Source organism: Musa acuminata, chromosome BXJ1-3 (genome assembly GCF_036884655.1).
Source record: "Musa acuminata AAA Group cultivar baxijiao chromosome BXJ1-3, Cavendish_Baxijiao_AAA, whole genome shotgun sequence".
NCBI classification, from domain to species: Eukaryota; Viridiplantae; Streptophyta; class Magnoliopsida; order Zingiberales; family Musaceae; genus Musa; species Musa acuminata.
This window is the reverse complement of record NC_088329.1, coordinates 1,096,604-1,118,293: the sequence shown is the minus strand read 5'-3', so window position 1 is coordinate 1,118,293 and position 21,690 is coordinate 1,096,604. Positions and strand designations below refer to the sequence as shown.

At 41.1% G+C, this 21,690-nt stretch overlaps 5 protein-coding genes across 7 annotated transcripts; 1 reads left to right on the top strand and 4 right to left on the bottom strand.

Moving 5' to 3' along the window:
- Positions 1–932: 932 nt before the first annotated feature.
- On the bottom strand, positions 933–2,976 carry LOC103977388 (protein SOSEKI 2-like). The gene is made up of 5 exons (XM_065113236.1): positions 2,664–2,976; positions 2,522–2,591; positions 2,331–2,443; positions 1,522–2,230; positions 933–1,319 (listed from the first exon to the last, which is right to left on the bottom strand). The coding sequence occupies exons 1-5, from the start codon at positions 2,887–2,889 to the stop codon at positions 1,208–1,210; spliced, it is 1,230 nt and encodes a 409-aa protein (XP_064969308.1). The 5' UTR covers positions 2,890–2,976; the 3' UTR covers positions 933–1,207.
- Positions 2,977–5,173: 2,197 nt separating this feature from the next.
- LOC135636361 (FCS-Like Zinc finger 5-like) lies at positions 5,174–7,149 on the top strand. The gene is made up of 2 exons (XM_065148052.1): positions 5,174–5,515; positions 6,295–7,149. The coding sequence occupies exons 1-2, from the start codon at positions 5,193–5,195 to the stop codon at positions 6,440–6,442; spliced, it is 471 nt and encodes a 156-aa protein (XP_065004124.1). The 5' UTR covers positions 5,174–5,192; the 3' UTR covers positions 6,443–7,149.
- A 2,371-nt stretch (positions 7,150–9,520) lies between these two features.
- Positions 9,521–10,317, bottom strand: LOC135615113 (small ribosomal subunit protein uS9-like). The gene has a single exon (XM_065113195.1). The coding sequence runs from the start codon at positions 10,251–10,253 to the stop codon at positions 9,804–9,806; it is 450 nt and encodes a 149-aa protein (XP_064969267.1). The 5' UTR covers positions 10,254–10,317; the 3' UTR covers positions 9,521–9,803.
- A 1,560-nt stretch (positions 10,318–11,877) lies between these two features.
- Positions 11,878–21,347, bottom strand: LOC103977192 (uncharacterized protein At3g28850-like). Of its 3 annotated transcripts, XM_018822830.2 has the most exons (11): positions 20,574–21,347; positions 19,853–19,990; positions 19,512–19,691; positions 19,138–19,267; positions 18,164–18,265; positions 17,937–18,065; positions 17,256–17,360; positions 16,954–17,155; positions 14,417–14,482; positions 14,075–14,216; positions 11,878–13,878 (listed from the first exon to the last, which is right to left on the bottom strand). In XM_018822830.2, exon 11 carries the CDS (start codon positions 13,466–13,468, stop codon positions 12,233–12,235), a length of 1,236 nt encoding a protein of 411 aa, XP_018678375.2. In that variant the 5' UTR covers positions 13,469–13,878; positions 14,075–14,216; positions 14,417–14,482; positions 16,954–17,155; positions 17,256–17,360; positions 17,937–18,065; positions 18,164–18,265; positions 19,138–19,267; positions 19,512–19,691; positions 19,853–19,990; positions 20,574–21,347; the 3' UTR covers positions 11,878–12,232. The 3 variants fall into 3 exon arrangements, with proteins under 3 accessions (XP_018678375.2, XP_064969243.1, XP_064969259.1); XM_065113171.1 differs by having other exon boundaries at positions 11,878–14,216; XM_065113187.1 differs by having other exon boundaries at positions 11,878–14,482.
- Positions 17,129–20,186, bottom strand: LOC135635854 (ABC transporter F family member 2-like). Its single transcript, XM_065147246.1, has 9 exons — positions 20,109–20,186; positions 19,853–19,990; positions 19,512–19,691; positions 19,138–19,267; positions 18,376–18,392; positions 18,164–18,265; positions 17,937–18,065; positions 17,256–17,360; positions 17,129–17,155 (listed from the first exon to the last, which is right to left on the bottom strand). Exons 1-9 carry the CDS (start codon positions 20,184–20,186, stop codon positions 17,129–17,131), a joined length of 906 nt encoding a protein of 301 aa, XP_065003318.1.
- Positions 21,348–21,690: the final 343 nt, after the last annotated feature.

Genomic DNA, 21,690 nt, shown 5'->3' with positions numbered 1-21,690 from the left:
CTCCTCGCTGTCAAATCGCAGGATGCCACGCGCCCGTATCTCAGGCGTCACCGCCACCTGTCGAGGAGGCCACAGACTGGTGTCAGTTTCCAGGACGCGTGCCTTGTGATGATTGCCTGTCTGCAGTCGACCACCGGAAGAACAGCCCCGGGTTTAATGAAGGTGGGAAGCGGTAACTTGTCTCTAGCCTTATCAATCGCTACGTTGTGGAAGCTAGGTGGCAAGTTCTGGTTGGATTAACGGGGCAAATAGAAGTCAGATATATAATTAAAATAGAATTAAGTTATGAAAGATAACAAATATTAAGTGGTCTGAAGCCCTTCAATTGTTACTGTTTCTACTGGTCTAAACAGAGACGAGGGATCTTCTTTATGTGGACTTCCAGACAAAAAGTCGCAGACGATTTTGAACATTCCCGTAGAAAACGTGTTGCTACGTGGAACCCTTTAGCTCTTCATGGACTGTTCTTGATGGGAGTCATGGGCTGATCACGGCAGTCGGTTCTTCATCAAGCGGTGGATAACGGTGTCTCGCGGTTGGTTTCGGAGAAGAGAGAGAGTAGATGGCCGCCGGAGCGGCGTGCGTTGAAATGGGATGCGTCGGCTGAACGTATGGAGGCGGCGTGGGCAGAGGCGTACTGTGGGAGACGCGTTAACAGTGAAACCGCGTGAAACGAAAGGGAAACGGCAGCGGACGCACATGGCCACGTGCCTGGTTACAAGTACTTCACCATATATATATATATATATATATATATATATATATATATATATATATAATTAATATATAATATTTTATTTGTTTAGTCAATTCAAAATCAAATCGAGATTAGTGTCGATTCCGATTACTACAAGGTTGAAACGTGAACCGAGCCCTTTTGCCCCCCTCTTACTTCCGTTTAGTTTGGAATCATAATAAAACTATTAATCGATTCTGATTTTATTCAACCGTGATCAAATCTATGAAGACCATTCACTGAATCTAAGTATTCTGAGAAGTCACTGTAGTAGCAAAGCCAGACATCAAGCCTAAGACATAGCTTAGGGAGACACTGTAGGGGAACAGAGGCATGCATCCATTCCGAGAAGTGACGTCCAAGCAGCTGACCCTGCGTTCCTCCCTTCGGTACATGTAAGCACAGTTACATTGCAGAGAGAGAGAGAGAGAGAGAGAGAGAGGGAGAGAGTAGCAGCAGCAGCTGCTGTTGTCACTGCTGCTTACCAGAGGATTTCCTTCTGCCAGGGATGCACTTCCCTTTCGCAGCCCCTTCCCTGCCTTCTTCAACCTCCAACCTCCCTCCGATCCCAAGCTTTGAGCTCCTGTCACCACACCAAAGTACGTATACACGTGCACATATATCAGTCGGAAGGGAGGTTCGCCCCAACCACAACTACACAAAGGTTAACAACATGGGAATGGAGGTTGACTCTATGTTTGAACCTAAACAACATGGATGGTTTCTTTGATCATTAGGTGGTGATCAATTCGAATGGAATGAAATGGGATCAGTGGGAGTGTCACCTTTCTTCTCTGAAGGAGGAGGATTTCTCGAGACAAGGCTCGGGTGGCGGCCTGCTTCCTTCCGCGATGCTCCCACTGAAGTACTCCTTGTCCTCCACCAGTGGGTGGCAGAACCGGGGGTTCTCCAAGATGCGCCGCAGCTCGGCGTCCTCGTCCGCACGACTAGCTAGTCGACTCACCACCCCGTGGTGGAGCTTGGAGTCGGCAGCCTTCGTCGTCCCTCCGCCGGGGCTGCTTCTTACCTTCAACGCCGCCGACCCGCAGGTGATGAGTTGGATCAGGACCGAGTTCCGAGTCAGGCCCGGTTCGGGAGTCTCTTCGGGCTTCTCGAATCGCCGGGAGTCGCCGTCGGCGCTGCCGCCTCCAGGGCCGTGGGTGGGGGGCTTGTCCGAGGACGTGGAGGACGGCGGGGAGGCGTCGTCGAGCGACAACTCGGTGCGCGCGGGCTGGTGGGCCCGAGTCGCGGTCCGGTGCTCGACTCGCTCAATCTCGTCCGTCGAAACGCCGCGTGAGCGATGAGAGTAACGCGGACGACTCGTTCTAGTCTCGTCCCCCGCCGTGCGCGTACCGCCTCTCACCTCCTCGTCCTCCGCTGTCCCTTCTTCTTCCACCTCCTCTCCATCATCTTCTCCTACTTCCAAATGGAGTCTGTGGCAGATGGGTAGTGGTTTCGGCTGCTCGCTGCTTGCTGCAGTGTGCTGGAAACGCTCTGCAACGTCGAGTTCAAACCGATCTCAGCCAAAACGAAGCTTACGATCGACCAAAAGCATCCAATAAATAAACAGCAACAAAGACTCGAGAGAAGAGACCGTAAGCGCCGGGGATGATCTCAGAGCCTTTGAGCACGTACTCGACGCCGTCGGTGGCGTAGATAACGTCGTTCTCGGCCAAGTCGTTCCACACGTACCCATTCTTGTAGCTCCTTCGTCATGTTTCACAGTCGATCACAACATCAGCAAATCGAGCTTGAGCTCCGACTTAGATGTGGGTAAGAGCTTACCTCTTGCAGGACCAGGAGAAGAGAGAAGGCATGCCTCTGCCTCTGTAAGCAGTCAGTCTCTCCATTACATCTACACATACGTAAGCATCGGTGAGAACGATGCGTGCAGGCGAGAAGAAAAGAGCAGATTACAGCAGGCAACCTCTGAGACGAAGCTGTTGGTTGGGGAGGTGAGGGAGCTCAATGAAGTGAGGGTGCTCCAACTGGCCATTTCTGCTGAGATAGTAGATGACCTGAACCTTCCTCGGTGGCGTCACGAGCCTCTGCTGCTGCTGCTGCTGCTGCTGTGAGTAGCTCAGCCTGGCTCGGTCTGGGCTGGCTTCCCTGCTGCTTCCTCCCCTCCTCCCTCTTCCACCGCCGCCCTCCATCTTCCCTACACACAACAAGAGCAGCAACTACAACAGAGCTCCAAGGGGAGAGGACAAAGGTAAGGATCGGAGAGGGAGGAGGGGAATCCTGTCACGTACCAATAGCCCATCCTCTGCTTCGCCCTTTCCTTATACAAACCAGTGTGCCATAACGTACCTTCACTGTGTCAGTGTGCTGAGATTTCTTTGCTTGCATGATAAGGGCTATAGGCTGGATTTGGCATTGTCAGCTGCAAACAATGATTTAATGCAGTAGAATTCTTGTTTCTTCCACCTTATTTTAATCTAAAGATGAACTCAGTCCTTTGTCACTTCTTCTACCCCCCCAGACAATCACAACCAAGCAGTGTTCTTCTCCATCACCATTGTTGCCATCATACAAGAGATCATGGTTTAACCATGCTCTCTTTCGAGCTTGCTTCATTTGTGTTCTGCATGTAAATATAGGAACATTATTACAATAGCCATGACATCTCTGTCACAGAAGAATGATAGTTACTACTATTAACTTGGATCATTGATTCAAACTCAACAAGATCATATCATCAGTAGCTCGGATCAAATAAAACCTGAATGTGAATTATAATTAGCTTCTGATTACCACAATTCTAAGTAAGATTTTGAGGATGAAGAAAACAGAAAATATATAGCTCAGTGACAAAAATCTGGATTTGATATCCACAAGAAGACAATGGTTTCAATAAAGCAGCATATGACTTGATATCCACAATAAGACACCCTTTTACCCCCACCAACACTCTGCCTACAAAGCCACTCAGGAAGAAGACGCAGGAAAAGGCCAAAACCTCTCGAAGGAGAACTTCCCTATTACTCATGTGATTCTTGACGGGGAAGAAGAACCATCACAGTCTACATTCCATCTCCCCTTTAGGTGTGTGCATGAGAATGAGCAGTTCTATCATTGTTCTTCTGCAGTCGCAACATCCGGAACGCACAAGCTCTCATCGATCATTCGAGAACATTAAGATCTATCTCTTGCTACTCTTCCAATGCAGTAAATGATGTATTTCTTGATTAATAGTTCTTGTACACAAATTGATAAGTCCTAATGACCCAAAGCAATTAAGTTGAAGAAAGGGGCCAAGAATCTTCTGGACTTACTGTAAAGCTTCCGACAAGTGATTGTTATGACATCTGCAAGGCAAAGAGAGTCCAAATGCAAAGCATTCCACAACTATTTTTGAGCAACCCAAACAAAGAAGACGAGGGGAAAACATCCAAGAGCTGATGACCATGATGACATCAAAGAAGACACTGTGAGACACACACTTGACTACAATAAACTGGGTACTAGGTGCACAGTTTGATCTGTTCACCTGAAAAGACACCATAGATGACTCTGCTGCTGCACCAGATTCTGCAACCAGCCACAGATTCTCTTCTTGCTCTCTCTGGGAATGTAAAGTTCCATGGTTGTGTTCACTTGTGAAAGAGGCCGATGCAGAGAAAGCAGTCAAAGCACAGTTCAATAGAGCAACATAGACACTACATCTGAGACACAACCAATAGTTGCATGCAATATGTCCATTACCTATCTGCTATTACCTTGAACTCCACTTAGTAGAAGTCTTAAGGAGGAGGAAGACATTGATCTGATGAATCTAAATCATTAATCCAAGTTATTGGCATATACCAATTCAATTGAATAGCCACATTTGATGTTGGATTGACATAAAATATGATAGACTAATTCAAGCATAAGAAACTTGTAATGACATTAGAAGATGGAAGTATGACCCCACTTGATTGCACTTATGGTACTACAATTGCACTTGATTGATTCCCACTACAATAGCATTGCTTGTTTGTTATTAGCTATAATCGACATATGTTGAGATTCATGATACTTATATGGTACTGATGCCTCGCGTCATTTTCGTCATATGTTGAAATCGATTGACATCTATATTAATTAAATTCGATATGGTTTTACGATGATTGTTAGTGACCTAACGATTTTTTTTCATTCGGCCGTTATGTTTTAATTTTGATATAAAATTAAATAAAATTCAAAACTAAATGCCAAACATATTTTCCACAAAAACTAAATACATCTCCACACTTTTTTCTCCCAACCCAATTTTGGGATGCATCCTCTTCCAGAATAGAAAGTGGGTTGGATGCATCGATGAAGAGGTCCTAATTAACGGTCCAGATTCATCATGCCTCATTTAACTGCCCGCCATCTCTCTGTCCCTCTTCACATTTAAAGCCAACAAAACAAACGTTGGCGTCACCGCCTGCCAGTCTCTCATATGTCTGTTACGCATCAGAGAAGAGAGATGGCGGAGGGGAAGGGCAACGGAATGGACGCGGCGGCGCTTTCCCGGAAGCGGCCGCGGGCGCCCATCCGGCGGACTACGAGCATGAAGGAGTTCTCCGCGGAGGATCTGGCGGCGGCGGTGGAGGGCGGAGAGGGTATCCGTCGTCGCCACAACGATTTCCTCATGCGGGAGCGGCGGGTGGAGGCGGCGGCGTTGGATGCGCCGCCGAGGAGCATCCATCGGCGAAGCTTCAGCGACGTCTGGGCGACGACCAAGTTCTTGATGACCTGTGGCCTCTGCAATCGCCGCCTCGGCCCTGGGTTCGATACCTTCATCTATCGGTGCGAACAATGTCCTTGTTTTCTGTTGGATTTGATCATTTTATTGCTGATTTCGCATAATTCTGTAGAATTCTGACATCTCCAGGACGAAAGATCGGATCAATTTTGGGCTTAATTGTTGGATTGGTATATGATAAAAAAAAGGCTTAGGAACATTGCTTGATCCAACACCCCAGTCGTTTCTCTCTCCCAATTATGAGATTGAAATCTCATTGGGGGCTGAACATAGTTTATAATCAAATCTAGAAGATGCATGTCAGAGTCTACATCAGATGTGCTTTTTGAAACTCTTTTTTCAAGTATTTTTTTTTTCTGATATTATTTATCATCACTTGATGATTTGATGTGATAACTGACTCATAGATTGGAATCACATGATTCCAGTCAAACATGTTATTAAAGACTGAGTTTCAAATTATTCGAGCATTAGTCATCATAATTGGAATTATGGTATGTCTCTCTTTTTCTTTTTTGTTTAATTGAAGCTATTGCGATATCTTTACATCAAGCAAGTGATTCATTAAAACTATTTATTGGTTTCATCAACAAAGTTGACTCTTTGATTCATTAAAACTATGTATCTTTCTGTAGATGACCGGTATTAAAGTAATTCGTTGTGAACAGTTTAGATTCTTAAATTGGATGGGGCAGCTAAATTTGACACAAGATTTATGTTTGATAGTAGAAGTTGTCCCTATGGATGCTTCATGATCCCCATCCACCATGGATGCTTTGGTTACTTCCTTCTGTTTGACTATACTTTCCCTTGCCATTTACAGGGGTGAGATGTCGTTTTGTAGCTTTGAGTGCAGACAACACAAGATGAACCAAGATGAGCTGACAGACAAAGGAATGCTGGAGTCCAAGAAGAGTGATGCAACCCACTCAACCACAGATTCACAAAGCACTGGTGATGGCCAAAGTTGACTGCTAAATGATGCAGCATGTTAGTTCCTCCAAAACATCAATGAAGGTACATACCCCAGCTGCCTCAAAAGGAAGTTTTCACTCTTATTTGCCAACCAACGCAATATTGTATATATATATATCACATTTCATGTAGGCATATGTTGGTGTTTGCATACATTTGTATTTATGAATCCAATGGGTTCATGTATGTAGAAAACTTGGTCATCTTTTTGTTGGGAATTCCTGTTGCTTCTTTGTTTCCAAAATGGAAATAAAAGAGTAAAGCTAAAATGATTTATTCTTTTGCTATGAAGTATCAATATCAAAGAAGTCAATACTGTTGCGTGGTAGCATTAGTATGGTCGTCTTCAATCGAGGGTGTGCATATCAGTTTTCTAACTGTATGTTCTATGATGACCTTTCGCCAAAGCATGGCAGTAAAAGCTGACCAATTTGATAGTTCTGAGTCCACAAATGTAGATATGGACCCTGGCCATTAGTTATTAGGAAAGATAATAAAAGAAATATTATCATTTATAAATAACTAAGTGTAGTCTCGATCAACAGAAATATTATCCCTTAAGTCATAAGACAAAGTCCATTGCAGCAAAGATGAAGACTTTGGTGGCATGTCAATTCATTCTATTGGTTGGTTCTTCAAGGCTAAGAACTAGTTGATCCACAATGGCACGATTATAAACAGAAAACAGTCTTGTAGAAAACAACTTGAAAACCCCCCCCCCCCAAGAAGGTACGAATCATTTAGCTAATTTGGTGCAGAAAAAGGTTCAAGAGCAAGAATGATGCTTAGTTGATTGTGGATTATTGCATGAGAACTACCTGCCACATACATACCCATGTTTAACTCGAAATTTTATGTTGTGTAAACCTCGACCAGCTTTTAAAAGGCAGCTTTCCACTTGCTTAGCTACTACTAAAGATCTTGACTGTTAACAGCAGCAGGCAAAACATCCACAGCTCCTACAGGGTCATGTAAGTTCAATGTCCAACAGTATTCCACTAAAAAGCTAATCATATTCCCTCCCACAGTCCTATGAAGTTCGACTGTAAGTAGTGTTCATGCCGCTGTTGATAAGGGGCTACTTCAGGATCCAGGAATGCTGTCCTCCAGGTAACATAAAGATATCAAATACTCGAATTAAAACCACAAATAATCACTCACATAGGTAGACAATGTATTCTACTTAGCCGATTTGCTAGGTGCAAATTCTGACAAAATGATCCTAAATTCCCAGACTACACGGTAAAAATCCATTGGATAAACTATCTGATTTCTAATGGGATAACTCACTCATCAGCAGATTCATAAGTATAGATAGTATTGTTACCTGAGATAAGCTTAATGATACCAGGAAAGATGACAACGATAAAGTCATTAATCGAACCTTGAACCTCAGCATACTATGTGAAATTGCACTTACCGCTGAGATGGTGGTCATACTTTCCAGATTCCAAGTTAAGCTCTAAAGTAATGTCTTTTAAGATGATCTAAGTGGAGGAAGAAGCAAAGAAAAAAAGGGAAAAAGAAATTGAAATGGGAGAAGTACTTATTACTCACTCAAAACATGATCTTTCTACTTACCTATGCATATAAAATAGTTAATGTCAATGATAGAGGACATTAATGACACCTCATCATACGAAGTGATATTATTTTTACTGCTGAGGTGGTTGGTTATTCTTTCCATGTTCCAGGTCAGGTTCTAAAGTAATATGGTCTAAGTGGAGGAAAGAGCCAAAACAAAAAAAGAATTTGGAACAGGAAAAGTACCCCCTATTAGTTAGTCAAATTATGATCTCTATATTATCTATGCATATGAACAATAGATTGATGATAGAGGCCACCAATTCCACCTCAGCATAATAGATTGATGAAAGTCAAAACATGATCTCTGTATTATCTACTGCTAAAGTGGTCATCCTTTCCAAGTTCAGGTGAAGTCCTAAAGTAATATTTTACAAGATGATCTAAGTGGAGAAAGGAGCCAAAAAACATGAAATGGAAAATGTACCCATGAAATGGTCAAAGCATGATCATTATGCTACCTATGCATACAAGCAATAGATCGGCGAATGATAAGGGTCATTAATCACTCCTCAGCATACTAAGTAAAATTACACTCACCGCTGAGGTGGTCATCCATTCCAAGTTCCAGATTAAGTCCTAAAGTAACAACTTGCAAGATGATCTAGGTGGAGGGAGGAGCCAAAAATTGAAATGTAAAAAGCACCTATTAGTTAGTCAAAACATGATATTTGTATTATCTATACATATAAACAGTAGAATAATTTACATGACAGAAGCCACTAATCACACCTCAGCATATTAAGTGAAATTGTATTTACTGCCAAGATGGCCATCATTTCCAAGTTCCAGGTTAAAATCTGAAGTAACATCTTTCAAGATGATAATTATCTATCAAGATGATCTAGGTGGAGGAAGGAGCAAAAAAAAAATGAAATGGGATAGTACCCATTAGTTAGTCAATACATGATCTTTGCACTCCCTATGCATATAAACAATGGGTTAATGTCGATAATAAGCATCACCAATCAGATCTCAGCATTCTAAGTGAAATTATACTTACTGCTGAGATGATCATCCTTTCCAAGTTCCAGGTTAAGTTCTAAAGTAATATTTTTCAAGCTGATATAGGCGGAGGAAGAAACCCAGAAAAAGAAAAAAATGGGAAAAGTACCTATTAGTTAGTCAAAACATGTACTACCTGAGACCTATGCATATAAGCAATAGATTAATGTCAATGACAGAGGTCATTAATCAAACCTCAGAGTGCTATGTGAAATTGTACTTACTGCTGAGGTGGTGGTAATCCTTTCCAAGTACCAGGTTAAGCTCTAAAGTAATAATCTTCCAAGATGAACCAAGTGAAGAAAGAAGCCAAAACATTAATTGAAATGGGAAGAAGTACCCATTTGTCAGTCAAAATATGATCTTTGTGCTACCTATGCATGTAAACATTAGATTAACAAACAGAACAACTAAATATAAGCACTAACCACTGTTGCTAAACCTGCTCATGCAATCTCAAGGTTTGCATTCCACAGAATCCAAAATAAAGCAAACATTCAGAGGTAGAAATTCAATACGGTCAACCATTGTAGATGATATGTAACAGATTCATAAGATTGCATAATCCATAAAAAGAGCTAGTAATTACTCCAAGTAACCAAGTCTAATAAGAGAAGTTTCTCCATAGTCATACGCTTAGTTAAAAGCTAGATCAAAACTGCAAAACCAAATATGTCTAGAAGCAATCCGGAAGAACCAACAAGCAAAGAAAAGCACGGAAGGTTGAACCTTTCGGGGGAAAGATCCATACTGTAGCATCCCACGGATCTAACGGTAAGACTTCTGGAACCGGGCACGTGCACCGCGACCACCAAACTTCTTGGGCTCGCATCGACGGGGGTCTGCGACGAGGAGGGTGCGGTCATAGCGAACGAGGATGTCCTTGATCTCCTTCTTGGACTGCTCGTCGACAAACTTCTGGTGGTAGGCAACGAGCGCCTTCGCGATGCTCTGGCGGATGGCGTAGATCTGGGAGGTCTTACCGCCACCGCGGACGCGAATACGGATGTCAACGCCCATGAAGCGCTGCCGCCCGAGGAGGAGGATCGGCTCGAAGGCCTTAAGGCGAAGGATCTCCGGCTTCACCAGCTCGATCGGGACGCCGTTCACCTTGATCAACCCGCGGCCGCGCTTGCAGTGCGCCACTGCCACCGCCGTCTTCTTCCTTCCGAAGCACTGCACCGACTCCACCGGTGCCGTCGCCGCCGCCATCGCCATCGCTCGAGATGTGTGAGAGACGGAAGAGACGAAACCCTAACCCCACGAATTCGATCGGCGCGTAGGAGAGTCGCACGGCACATCGTTGCTTATATAGCGGACCGGACTAGGGATCAGGAAACGGTTCATCCCACGGAGTTGATTCGCACCGGTTGAACCGGTTTGGTTCAATCTGGTGTAGACCGTTGCTATTTTGCATTCTACCAACTCCGGTATAAGCTTATTATATATGAATCCAAATACTATTGGTATTTACACTTCGCTCCCTCTGATGGCATAAAAAGATCAATAGAGAGTTTTCATATTTACCCCTCTAAATTTTTCTTTATCAGATACATCCGTAGAAAGCCTTAAAACTTTATATTTAACATTGTACAGTTAATCTCATTTATGTCTTGATTTATTTTTAGCAATAAATGTTTTTTAAGCAATTGTAAATGAATTCATCATATGATAAAAGGAAAATCACTTTTGATTTTATATATATACATACATCCATATTTATAGAATAATTTATCTTCAAAAGCTAGACATAATTATTATTTTTATTTGGAAGTGTTCCCCTTTTCTTTTTACCCAAAAAGCTCATGAATTGATTCATTTTTTGCTAATTTTTTTAAATAACCAAAAAATAAAAATAAAGTAACTATCAATATCATATATTTTATTATATTATGAAAACTTGCTATGATTTGGATAAATTTTACAGTGTTATATGTATAAATAAATTATGTTGCACTCCATTACAAAATCAATATGTAAATATGTTAAATTGGACTCTAAAAATTATTTAAAAAGAAAATAATAAATTAACTATATTTCCTTTTGATGGTTAAGGCTGAAAAATGAGTTTGGTAAATTTTATCATGTTACACTCATAAATGAACTAATCATGTCTTGATTTTAAGGATATATTTCTTATTTTTAAACTTTACAAGTGATAAAAAGATATCACATTTGTTAAAATAGAATTTCAAAATTCCAACCAAGAAAAAGAGGGTCAATACATCTCATCAGTTCAACGCATGGTTTAAATTGCTTATCCACATTTGTGAGCTTTCATATAGTGATTGTAGCATTCAACAAATCGTTGAACGTCTCTATATCTAAATTACGATCGAGGATCTTATGATATTATCTCATTTAATTTTATGTCTTTATCGGATACACTCCGACTTCGTTTCTTTAAGATCTCCTACCGAATCATCCGATCTTTAGACACCAAATTGATTCCAAACCCCTTACGTCTCGAACAAGCAAACATGTATATATATATATATATATATATATATATATACATAAACTTGGCACCACAGGCGCAATGGCCGAAAGCAATTTGTTCTCTCATCTCTGGACCATTGCAGAAGTGGCTTTCGCCTTTCCTTTTGCAGTTCCTTTATGTGGATGGATCATGGGAGCACTGAGCAGTATTATAATTCACTTGCAAGAAGACAGCAGTAGTTGAATCTTCTTTCCTTCTCATTCCATGATCATTCAATCACCAAAAAGATTGCATCGAACAAGGAGAAATCAGAATAATCCTATGAAATTACTGCTCTGTGTTTCCAACTTTTTAGTAGAATTTTATCTCACTGCATCATTCCACAGCTACTCCATAACGAAATGTCAAAAGAGTACTGATCTTCCTGAAACATTCGCCAATGATTCAACATAATCACTACATATCTATTACATATTGGGCATGAAAACATCAAAGAAAACCACCTGATAAAGCAAAGTTTGTCTGCCTCACCATGGCAGACAATGTAATGTCTTGACAGAACTCTCAGTCAAGATATCGATATATGAAAAAAAACAAAGTAAAAGAACCACGAAGATGGAATCCTCCACAACTCGAACTGCAACTCCCTCACAGAGCTTGCTTCACTCACCTCTCTACCTCACTCCTCACCACCAATGGACTCTGCTGCGCACACACCAAGCTCCACACACACTCTACTGTCACTGAGCTCCCAAGCTCAACAGCAAGCAGGACACCTCACTATTCCATTCTCATTGCACTCCATGCATCGCCGGAATCCACCTCCGACGTCCTCCCATTCCTCCATCTCTTCCTCTTCTTCTTCTTCTTCTTCTACGTACACCTTGCAGCTCCCTGAACACTTGCCACAGATCACAAACCTGATGTCTCCGCAGTCCTCGCACGGCCCTCCTCTTCCTCCTTCGATCGTCGCTTCACAGTCACTGAAGGCCTTCGACAGCTCGCCGTCCTCGTGGATCCGCCTCACCTCCTCCACCCCTCCCGCGTACCTGCCATTCGCGAAGACCGACGGGAGCAGCACAGCGACGCGATCGGCTCCGAGCATCTCATTGAGCTCGTTCCTGAACCCTCTGTCCATCGAGACGTCCCTCTCGTCGACCCGAAGTCCGTAGCCCTTCAGAATCATCCTTACCAGGAAGCAGTCCTCGTAGGTCTTCCGCACCCCTCGAAGGCTTGTGAAGTAGAGCACCACCTTCCCCTCGCCGCCGGGCGGCCATCTCTTGAGTTCTGAATCCTGCCCGGCCTTGGCATTGGCCTTCTTGGAATCGAGTCTTTCTTGGAAGCCACTGATCCTTGCGTGGATGACGTTGGCTGATGGAGTTCTCGACTCGGGGGACCGGAGGAGGCAGGGGTGCTGAGGGGAGAGCTCCTCCATGGCCTTGCGAAAGGCGGATAGAACCTCCGGATCGAACTCACCGATGCCGACCGCGTGCTCCTCGATCTTTGCCGGCTTCCAGATAGGAGAAGGGAACGCCAAGGCGTTGCTCCACACGGTGCCTTGCGTCGATCCGAGCACCCTGTTGGATTCATGGATGGGGTAGAACGAGAAGGAATGGCGGTCGACGACGGTGGCGGAGGAGAATCGAGGAGCGGCAGCCTCCTCCAATCCTGCCATGAGCTCCAAGGCGTCCACGGCCTCGGGCTCATCGGGTGGCGTCTCAGTGGGCGTTGTCGGGATTCGCTTGCTCATCTTCTCTGTCCAGGCCTTGGCCTCGGCGAGCTTGCTCTTGAGATCTCCATGATCGTCGCCGACACTCTGCTTCGCTTCCTTGTCGAGCTTGAAGGAGCCGAGAGTGGCGGAGGTGAGAGCGACGACATGGTCATTGCTGCCGACACCGGCCTTGTGGTCGCGGGGCAACGAGCGGCTGCGGGCGAGCGGGGAGGGCGACCTCCGGCGGTCGCGGCGGGCCTGCTTTGAGGTGGTGCAGCCCATGGAGAGGTGCAGAAAAAGGAGTTGTTTTGTGATAGGAACTGAACGAAGCTTGAGCTTTGGAGGAAGTGAGCTCTTTGGGATCAGAGTAGGTGGATCAACATAAGGAACAAACCCTGAGGATTATGTGGATTATATTGGAATTTGAGGACAGCAGAAGAATGTGATATGACTGAAACAAAGAGCTTTCTGATAAGAACAGAGGAAGAACTGGGTCTGACAATTTAGAAGATGACCCAGTAACACAGACAAGTTGAAGTGGATTCAATATGAGAGAGAGAGAGAGAGGATTTGAAAGGGGAAAGAAAAGGTGAAAGTGAAATGCTGAAAGAACCTTCATACTATAAAGGAAGCCAGTCCTGCTGTCGTGACATAATTCAAGTGCTGGTGCAATCTTTCCATGTCATATCATCCTTCAGAAAAATTATGCAAGATTATGGAGTAGACACCTCATCAGGATTATGAGACTACAATGGGGAGAAAAATGAATAATACATAACATATTCTTATCTCTTCTCAGACTTAGTGTAGTCAAAAACTTATTTTTGACTACATCTGTGGATTCTAAATAGTGTGAAAGAATTTTCATCTTATGGAGTGTGGACTTACTGGATTGGGAGAAGACATGTTCAGGGATCCCTCTTTCCTCAGAAACAGCATTGCATATGTGATGGACAAATTGGGAGGTTTGAAATCTGAAGACTTTGCTTGTCAGGACCCCATGCAAATCACAACTTAGTTGGAGAACAACCTGTTGATCAGCAACAGAGACAAGCCAAACTTTTTTCAGTCAACAGAAAAAGCAAGTCAAGCTTATCAGGAATTTTTCTGACATATTCAAGAGCACTCCAATCTTCACTAAGGAAACTTTATGTTCTGATGAAAATTTGCTAAGAAAGAAAATTTTTTGCTGTAGATATGTATTTCACAAGCAGAAGCAGATGGAATAACCAATGATTGCTTGTTGGCACTTCTTGGACTCCATTAGAACGTCTTCTTGACAGATCATTGTCTCACCTGTGACATCTCAAAATCAGAGAAAGCCAGTAAGCTTCAATCAATATTCTTCAATTTACTTACATCAACTGCTAGTAAAATTTTCTGTCCATATCCTGATTCCAAGACTTAGTACATGTTCAAGTTTGTGAAATCACGAGAATAATGCTTGGTAGGACTAAGAAGAAAAATTAAGTTGCCAATTTAGTGTCAGCTGCACCTTCAGTTTACAAAATGCTGGGCACAATAACATACCAAATGTGGATGCCTTGATGCATAATTATATATTAGAATTTATGTCCTAATCCTCTGCCACAAAAAATAATAGCATAATTCTATATTATAGGCTATTCTGTTATGATCTCCCCCCACCATCAGTTGCGATACTTAGTTAAACAGGAAAAAGCATTACTGGAAATGGCCACCGGTTGGACTCTTCCATTGTTGAATGCTTGCTCTTATTGGTCAAACCAGCTTTAGATGTTAGTTGAAGTGGAGCAGTCAAATTGTCTGACCCTTCCTTTCCTTTATATTTATTTTTTTGGAGTATTTACCCTTAATTCAAGGACCCTGTTCAATGGGATTTTGGAATACAGAATCAGACAAGCAGAAATAACTTTTTGAAGATGGGATTCAAACATCCTAGTTCTGCAGGCAGCTTCCTACAGAGTGACATTATCCAAGTAGACAATCACTAGGAGACTTCATTCATGACAACAATGAGTATAATTCTGTGTCAGTAAGCTGTCTCGTGTATCTCAACAACTCATGGCCATGTACAGAATCCCTTCAATATCTCATTAATAAATGAGGCAATTCCTCTTTTCTCCGATAAAATAAAAAATTACATTAAGCGGTCTGGAGGTACAAAAAATTACATGCAAACCTGAGAATCACTTCATAATTACTTCTTCATACTTCAGAGAACTAAACAAACGAAAACTTTGGTTTTGAAAGAAGGGAAATCCTGAGAAGGCATAATTGCTGAGTTTCTAAACTTCTTGTGAAAGCAAGATAGAAATCTCAAACTTTCCAGTGTTTCACGTGCAATTGTCTACTTTGAAAGAATATTCAAGGCAATATTCATTAAGAAACATTAACAATTCACAACCATTTGAATAAATATTATTGTCTTCTAACCCTATACTGGATTTCTAGGTTGCCATTTAAGCTGGAGATATAGCTTGTTGTTTGCTATGTAACAGCTTTGAAGTAGGAAATTAAGGTTGAATAACCAAGTCTCATCTGCCAGTTTCATAAGTATCACTATTTCCTTGAAAGCTTCAACTGTGTGCATTTTGCTCACTTTGGAGGGGTTAACTACTTGTGATTGAGCAACTGAGTTTATACATGAAAGAAATGAAACGAAAGCAGCCCTTTTGAACCTGTGATTTGGACATCATACCATTTCCCTTTCCTAAAAGATCAACTTGACACCTGGTGCTTGCACACCATTTGGCAGACAACCATGTGCTTGCCATTCTAATGGGACCTCTTTTCTATGCTGTTTGTGACTTTAGGACATGTAATAATATAATAACCTACATCTCTCTTTTTTGCTTGTTCCTATTGTGCCTAGTATGATGAACGTGCTATTGGCATATCAGAAAAAAGACAGTCAGTCAGATTTATATTTTGCAGATAAAAGGAGCTTCCGAGTTCATTATTTCTCATGAATCAAATCATACAAATAACATTTTTACAGAAAAAAAAATACACAAAGCAGTCAACTAGATAAAAAGGTTGATATTTTAAATTATAGAATGCTTATTTAAGAAAACTCTATTATATATTTCAGAAAGCAGAAAAATTGCATAAGTAGAGACATATATAAGAAAGATTTAGTAAATGTGCACTTGAAATATATAGAAAACAAAATGTGTACAAACTCATTATTCTTTATCAATCATTATAGTTGTGTAAATCAAGAATTTCTTTTGGAGTCCACAGATAATCATTCATACCAATGAGGTTTTCACAGTTTACATTTAAGAAAACCTATTTGAAAAAGCCTTTTAAGGCTAGAATCTATATAGCAAGAGAACAAATGTGGTCAACCCCATTGGTTTATTCTCTCACAATGAATGTCATGAACAAAGATGAGACTAAGTAGATGCAGTGAGACCTGCTTCTAGTTGCTTTTTTCACTTACGAATGTCACAGATTTCTGAAAAATACATGGACTCCAAGCTTAATAATAAAAATATTATTGATAGTTCAGTTACAGTTATTAGTAGGAATGGGCTGGGTAAATTAACTAGAATAACTAAACCTTCAACTTACATACATCATGGTAACTTTTCTTATGAGTGATAAACCTTTTTAAAGGCTAGACATAACTTTGACTCTTTTCTTTTTTCCATTTCACAAGGTGATAACAAATGCTAAACTCAAACAGGCAAGTTAGAGTTTCTATGAAGAGCTGCCAGTATTTAAAAGTTTTATGTTTAAAAGTGTCAGTATTATGTACAACATGTAAAATTTTTACTTACAGTGTTGGTACTTTGTTTTGCTTTGAACATTGTATGCTATTATCATTCAAGAATCAAGCATTATCTACTCCTTTAATTGTCACCCTCTTCAAATCTTCAGGTGTCATCACTTCCAGCGCTTTGCATTCTTCAGCCTCTTGGACTTGGCTTTTGCTTGCTGAAAAGCCAGCATTTTTTAATCCTTCATGACTTCTCTCTCTTCCTGGATAAACAGAAGATAGCCACAATTACGTCAGTGTAACATACTACTGTCTAAAGCAAACTTCTTTTCCACCTATTTTGGACAGTCAATAAAATTTCACCTTTGACATCTTAGACTTGGCTTTTGGTTTTGGAGCCTTTTCTTCAAGCTCAGCCTCACGCTCCAGTTCTTTTTCCCTAGCCTCGAGGTTCTTCTCCAGATAATACTGTTAAAAAATATAAAGGAGACGTCAATGGTTTTATTTTGTAATAAATAAAGGAAACACAAATCAGTTAATTTGCATAAGGAAGCTCAAAGTGGATCATGTTTATCAAACTGGAGTAAGATTTCACATGATCAGGAAGGTGGAGATGGGACTGCAGACCTAACATGGGGATACACATTAATTCATGTACTATTCCATCAGAAACACCCTTACCACTCTAGCAAGGTAAGAAATAACAAGAGAGAGGAACACTACCCATGTGACCAAGCACTTTGAAAATGAGGGTCACATCATGTTGTAGGACATATTTACTTTACAATTTTTTTCAATTCTGAAATCCCCATATAAAATAAAAAACATGGAAGTGAAGAAATTTTAATCATAATAACCGATAATAGGACCACACCAAATATCTTATATTTTAAAGCAAGTTATCAAGCCTGTTCATGACCTATTTACATAAACAGAAGTTACAGAACATATAGAAATATCTGAAAGAGTTCGAGGATCAAGGTATAGCATATAGATAACAGAATGAGGACACCACTTCTAGTCGGATTGAGTACAAAAAATTACATTGTAGTCGCCTGCATAATCTTGCAGAGTTTCATCTTTCACCTCCACCACCCTATTAACTATCTGTCTTATGAAGTAACAATCATGAGAAATGGTGATAACAGTGCCTTGGTATTCAGATATAGCCTCCTGATCCAGCACGACAAAAGTTTTAGAACAATAACAAGTCAGTTACTGCAAACAATTGATGTTGTGCAGACAGTTACATGCACCGTAAAAAAGTTTACCTCTAGCACCTCTTTTGACTGTATATCTAGATGGTTGGTAGGTTCATCCAGAACTAATAAAGTAGATGGCTTCACCATAAATTTGCAAAAAGCAAGTCGCGCCTGCAACCAAAAAGTAAGCCAAATTACAATTATGACATATACAAAATAAATATGAACATAGGACATGATTAACATACAAATAATTCTTTTGTACAGCTAATGCGGCAAACAGAAGCTGAATAATTAACTAGAAATGAAGAATAGAGTAGCATGAACAAGTGAGTACAAATTGCCATACACTGGCCGGTTTTCATGGTTTCAATGCCACTATGAAAACGCCAAGTATACCAGCTAAATGATTACACAAGCAGCACTCCATGACTTTCATTTATTACTTTGTAGGTGAAGTTTTGTCTTACAATTGTTACAAATTTGGGAATCATACAAAACTACTGCCAATAAATACAACAATTAAACTGAAGTTGTTTCACTTGTTATAATTTATGTGACGTATCCCTGCACATCAACATGCTGTGCTACATTGTCACTAATATATTAGGTTTGTAGCAAACTAAAAAGTCTGTGAATGAAGAGATGAGGCATCTTATTCTTCAAAGTATTTTCAGCTGTCACATGTGTATTCCTTTTTCTTTCTTTTATTTGGTTTTGGTATATCCATATGAAAATGCACTACCAGGACATCCTTGAAGACTTTACTTTTGCTGGTGGAAGAAAAATTAGGGTTGCCATTTATGCTTCAGATATTATTTTAGTAGGCATCATCATGGAAATGCAATTTGTAGAGAATGACAATATAGAGGTCCATAGACTTCAGTCTAATAATTTGAACATAGAAAACATTGATTTGATCTGCTTATGATTAAAGTTCCTCTTTTGTACAATTAAAAAAGAGTAACACTATGTGACAGCCTTAAATGGAATATGAATTTAAAAAAAAAAAAAAATAGAACTTCCTGGACTCTGTTCTGTACCTTTTCTATCAAGCATGTCTGCTTTGAAGTTACAACGACCAAGGAGATCTTTTATATCATCAATTCTCCAGTCCACTGTGGCTTCTTCAACAGTCTCAAGGACAGTTTTCTCCAGATCAAGAGCTTCTGCCTGTTAAGAAATACCGAATTAAACAACTCTGGAATTATTCTAGAAACAAAAGATTCTTCAAAATTGAGTTGCATTCTTTAATTTTCAAACTAACATGCATCTTAACAATAGCATGGAACAAAACATGGTTGACAAGTATGGCAAAGCTATGAATATTTATTTCTCTATTTCCAAAAACCATCATCACCTTGCTAGAATTATGGTAACCAACTGAAGATATGGAAGTCAGGTGCAGTACACTTACCTGGTTTTGTTTGAAATAATTTGGCAACACATTATGCTCCCCGAGCAAGACATCACCCCCCTGAGGCTTCTTGAAGCCCATAATTAGTTTCAGTAAAGTACTCTTTCCACATCCATTTGGCCCAATAATGGCTATTTTCTCGCCTCTCTCAACTAAAAGATTTGCCTTTTCAAACAACAGCTGCATATAAAAACCAAAGATACTTATTTGCTACACAAACATGAAATTACTAACCTCAGACAGCCAATATACATATGTATAACTTCTCTTTCCTTCTAATAGAAAGAAACCTTTTATGAATAATCACTAAGATTTACATTTAACAAACAAAAATTACTTACATTATCACCATATCCAAAATTTAGATTCTTAACCATTAAGACAGTTCTCCCACTTCTTCCTCGCTCAGGGAATCTAATCTTTAATTGCTTTCGTTCAAAGGGCTTCTCAACTTGTCCTTCTTGAAGTTTCTCCAGTTTCTGGCAAGACATCACAATGAGGTAATAACAATAACATACATAATAACTGATCAGATTTAGGTCAGGGAGGCATCATCCAAGCCTCAAGAAACTATATAATACATGGCATAATATGTACCAAATATAGCAAAATACCACCACAATCACTGATTCTAGAAAGGTTTCCCAATATACTCAAAGGCCTTGTAAGTTTCATGTTTAACCTATGGTATCAGTAACATATTTCTACTCTATTATTAGTAATCAGGTTCTTCATGTATTTTTAATTAAAAAAACCCTCAAATTGACTTCTGAAAATAAAATATTCTTATTTTCAGAATGATATATATTACTGTATTATTGATAGTCAAGTTCTTCATGTAATTAAAAAAACCCCCCCAATTTGACTACTGAAAATAAAATATTCTTGTTTTCAGAATGATATAATAAACAGCTAGTAGTCAAAGTCACTAAAAATGCATCACCTCTATAAAAATGTGATGCGGTGGCTTCAAAATGTAGGAGTTCTTGGGAGGTAAAAAGAACAACATGGTCAATTACATAATTTGTGTAAAATGTTCAAGGAGACAAGATTGGCAGTTACCTTCTCTTCACTAGATGCGCGTCGAGCATTAACTCCACCTCCTAATCTGTTTATTAACTCTTTTGTATGCTAAATCTCCATATTAAGCTTCCACCCATGCTGCTTTTGCTAGAACATAATCAGAATAGTTGCCCATGAATGTCCGTGACACTCCCATATCCGTTTCCACAATTTCGGTGCACAACTGATCAAGGAAAGCTCTGTCATGGGATATGATAACCATTGGTACATCTTGCTTATTAAGATAGCCTTCCAGACACGCCCGACGAGACGCTCGACACCCCAGTGCTCTACTTCTTCTTCGCCGGCCTCCTGGACCCATCCTCCACGGCACTATCCGAGAAGAGGGATTCGAGATCAGCAGTGGTGGCGTCCGCATCCGTGATGGCCGTCTCAACGGCGGCCCTGGCCGTAACACCGAGCTTGCCCACCGTGGGGCTGGGAAAGCCGGTCTTGTTCACCAAAGACACACCAAGCCCCCTGCTTTGCGAGGGAGAAAGCGAGGCGAGATGAAGCCGCGGCCGTATTCTCGCCCTATCCGAGTCCAAGAGGGGCGAACCTAAGAGGAACCTCGATCGGAGATCAATGTTTTGGAGCTTGGTCGAAAGATCCATTGCTCGCAGCAAGAACAGTCGAATCAGGACGAAATTTAGAGAAAAGGCGAGGATTCTTCGAGCGAATCGCCGTAGATTAGGGCTATCGATAAGATTCTGTACCAAGATATCCACGGCGATCTCTCGGCGGCAAGAGCTCCACGCACGAAACTCTCCGCCCACCGCGATATTTTTAAGCGCGATGCAGATATTTATTAGAAACGAATAAAAAATTCCTCGGCTTTTCTCGATTTATAGATTGATCAAGTTCGTACCCCTGCCATTTTATCTAATTACGAAAAGACCTCCTTGATTGAGCGGATGATCGAGTGGATGAGATGGACTCCTGTGGCGAAAGAATGGAGATCTCGACGGTGGAGATGGGCAAGATGGCATATTGGTTGTTTCTTCCGAGAGTCGAGGTCATTGATGGAAGAATATATATGGTCGTTTAGTACGGATAGCGAGCGTGTGGCCTCGCGAGTGCTTTAATAGTCGCGTGCCGATCGCTAGCCACACGTGCG